Genomic DNA, 3,658 nt, shown 5'->3' on the forward strand with positions numbered 1-3,658 from the left:
AGATAACTGCCAGCCCCAGCGGCACCTACAGGAATGCGGCCAGACCCGCCTGGCCAGGTGTAGGCTCAGCTGGGCACATTCAGGGCCACCCTTGACTCCCTGGCTCAGCCTGCCTCCGGATGTTGGCACATCACAGGAGGCCTGGTCCTCTCCCCGCACCCCAGAACAGGGGCCGCTGGCAGATGCTGCTGCAAGGGCTCTGGGCGGAAACACCAACTCTTCAGTCCTGCAGACATGCCCACAAGCCCACCATGGCCATGGGGCCACGGCTGGACCTACCAGAGCTGGTCACAAAGGAGGACAGACTCAGCAGGATCACAGCATGGCTGCAGACCCTAATGGGTGTGAGAGGTCACCCTGCTGCTTGGCCCCTCCTCTCTCTGCAGGACTGAGTCAAGGGCAAAGACTGCCCCTCCCCGCCCACTCCTCCCCAAGGTGGGACGTAGGAGCCACCAGGCAAGGAGAGTGGGCTCCCAGGTGCCCCCATGGGCCAGACAGACGCCTCACCATCATCTCCCCAGGAAGCACTGGCTCCATCCCAGGACCTCCAGCTGGCCCTCAGCGCCCAGGGCTCCCAGCACATCCTCCCCTCCTGGCTGCTGTCAGGTGCCCACTCCCCACCTCACTTCCTGCTGGACCACGCTCTGCCCCCTTGGCACAACCTCACCACCCTAGCCCAGCCCTGAATTGAACCCACACCTCCACCCGTGCCCTCCTGGGCTCAACCTCGACTGTCCCACCCTCAGGATCTGAAACAGCAGCGCTGTTCTCCTAGAGACCAGTGGAAAACTCGGGAAGGCAGCCCAGAGCCCCAAACGGGCAGTGACAGCCGGACACCCTGCGGCAGGGTGTGCTCACTTGTGATGCTTGCCCCCAAGTCCGGCAGTCTGAGCGCTGTGGCTGGCACGGATGGTTGGGAGGGGTGCAGTGGTCCCCGACTGGCCAGGCACAGGCTGAGGGCAGGCTTGCACTGCCCTGCTGTCCGAGTCCACACGCCGTGACGTGGGAGATGTGAAGTGGTCACTTCAGCTGTCTGGCTTGGGTTGCTTGGTCATGGGCGGTGACTTATGTGGCAGAAGACAGCTGGATAAATTCCCCCTTCACCAGGAATCAAGGAGAACCCAGGTGACTTACTGTCTCAGCCCACGAAAGGCGAATAGCAAACACTCTGACCCACGTTGGAGGGTAGGTGGAGACACCCCTGCACTGACCGAGCCGTGGCTGAGGCCAGAGACACACGCAGGTCTGCACTGTGCCAGCACACACCAGGGCATGCAGCAGTCCAGCCAGGAGCCGCCCACCACCGCCCCGGACATACAGTCCAGGCGCAACCTCAGAAAAGCCCTTGCCCAGCCTGCACCTAAGCCCGAGCTCAGATGCAAAAGAGGGGGCACCTGACTATGGAAAGACAGACAACCCACCGCAAGGAGGCCGAGGCAGCCCAGGCTGTGACCTGCGGGCCCCTACGCCAAGAGCCCAGCATGCACACTCCCCAGGGCACTGCGGAGCACAGATGTAAAGTGGAACTGCTCTGTTCTACCCACTCCCCTCAGCAGGGACAAGGGGCACAGAGCCTGCTGAGTCCTCACCAAAACACCCAAAGCTGCTCCTCAGCCTGGGTCCCAGGCCGGGGAGTCCGGGAAGCCAGTGTCCACTGGACAAGGCCAGGGGCATGGTCACCTGCAAGAAGAGCGCGAGGGCCCGTGAGCATGGCAGGGAAGGCGTCCTGGCTCCTGGAGAGCACACGCGGCATGGCCCTCTTCCTGCCCAGCCTGTAGCCTGTGGATGCCACCAGGGCTGACGACTGCTCAAGGGCTTGGCTGTGACAGCCTCCTGGTAAAAGTCCCGGGACTTCCGCCCTCTGGAGCGCAATATTTGAGCTGCCTCCTGGGAGTGACCCTGCACGCCCCCGTCCCTCCCTCCCTGCAGGGTATCTGCTCCAGGTTGTGAGCACGGTGGTCCTGGTGCTCTCGCCAGCGTGTGTCCTGAGGCAGGGCCATGGGCAGGACAGGCGCCCTTAAGCCTCACCATAGCTCCAGGCCTGCCTACAGTGCCTTCAAGGCAGAGAGGCCTTGCTGGGTAGATCACAGGCATCAGCAAAAGCAGGCAGTGACCCAGTCTTCCCATGGAGGCAGGGGGCAACTCTGCCTCTGAAGGACACAGCATGCAGTGTCCCAGCATGGCTTCTGGGACTCTCCTCGCCAACAGCCCTCCCCACACCCCCTGCACTCAATCCCGGTGCTTCTGCCCCACCCCTCCACCCCCACAGAGAGGCCAGGGTGGCACTCACCCCAGAGGTGGGCTCTCACAAGCCACACTGCCCACCCAGCCAGAGCAGGCCCTCACTGGCCAGACCTGGGGCCCAGAAAACTGCTCCTCCCGCCTTCGCCACTGTCACACTCGTCAGGCAGACACTCCGGAGCTGGGAGCCCGGGTACAGGCCTGCTGCCCTGGGCAAGGGCCTCGCGGAGGCACCCAGCAACTCCTGGGGAGAACTCCAGTCTCTTTCCAGTGCCAGAGAAAGACCCACGGTCCTTCCCTTCCCACCCAGATGCCCCAGGGTGGTCCCTTCACAGGACCACCCCGGCCACCTAAGCAATCCTGCACTTCCCACCTGCAGCAGCCAGCCCTCTCCCCTGCCCACTACCCACTTAGCCCATCTGGACCTTTTAGCCCAGGCTCCTGGAACCCGGGGGTCTCCCCAGGCCAGTGACACACAGCCTGGCCCCCCAGGCCCAGACAGAAGTGGGTCCCTCCCTCCCAGACCTTGCTTGGGCCTGAGGGGCCCAAGGCTGTCTCTGTTGCGCCCTGTCGTAACCACACCCCCAAACCCAAACACCAAGTGGGCTCCACCAGGAGCCTGCTGGTAAGGAGGGAGCGCAACCCAGCCTCTTCCCACATGCCCCCCACCTCCAGTGCTGATAAGAAAGAAGGTAGCTGGCCCTGCCGTGTGCATGGCCGCTGACGGGAGGTGAGCGGCTGCAGCTCTCTGCAGGCAGCAGGAGTGGAAGCCAGCCACAGAAGGCCCAGGTGCAGACAAGCAGGCAGCTATGACTCTGCTTATCACGGGAACCCAAGATGGAGAGGCCACTGCCAGGGACCCACCACCGTGACCTCCAGCCCAGCTCAGGGGCCAAGCAGAGACCACAGCGTGCTCAGCAGCGAGGGCGCACGCCCTGGCGGCCCGCTCAGGCCCTGTCCCAGGCAGGCACCTGCAGAGCCCTCGCAGTGGTTACTGCAGCAACCCGATCCCCATGTCCGCACCCGCGGAGGGGCTAGCCAGGGCGGCTCAGGCTCCACTAGCAGACGCCGTCAGGGCGGCGGCAGGAGGATGGCCGAGCCAGCCGCTCCCAGAGAACCCCTCAAGCAGGCGCCCCGTGGACCCTGCAGGGCCGGCACGCACACGCGGGCGGTAAGGTCCCTTAAGACGGGCGTGCCCAGGCGCCTGGGTGTCGGAGGGGCCGGCATGGGCCAGGCTCCAGGTGAGGGCAGCAGGTGGGGTCGCGGCGGACCACGAGCACCGGCGGAGGGAGGTTCGGAGACTGAGCGCGTCCATACCCGGTGGCCTCGGCAAGGGGGCAGGGTCCAGGCCCCAGCCAGACTCCTTGGCGGGGAGCGCAGGAAGGGGCGCTTGCGGAAGGGCTGGCCCGGCTTCCTG

The 3,658-nt window shown here is 65.0% G+C and overlaps 1 protein-coding gene across 1 annotated transcript in view; it reads right to left on the minus strand.

Annotated features, from left to right (window-relative positions):
* The window catches only part of ARRDC1 (arrestin domain containing 1), a 4,523-nt gene extending 2,770 nt beyond the window's left edge, over positions 1-1,753 (minus strand). The window contains 2 exon segments of the mRNA XM_027766273.1: positions 859-1,046; positions 1,590-1,753. Of these exon segments, the coding sequence (XP_027622074.1) occupies positions 859-1,046; positions 1,590-1,753 (352 nt within the window).
* Positions 1,754-3,658: the final 1,905 nt, after the last annotated feature.

This window comes from Tupaia chinensis, unplaced genomic scaffold (genome assembly GCF_000334495.1).
Source record: "Tupaia chinensis unplaced genomic scaffold, TupChi_1.0 Scaffold142100_1, whole genome shotgun sequence".
In the NCBI taxonomy this organism is placed as follows: domain Eukaryota; kingdom Metazoa; phylum Chordata; class Mammalia; order Scandentia; family Tupaiidae; genus Tupaia; species Tupaia belangeri.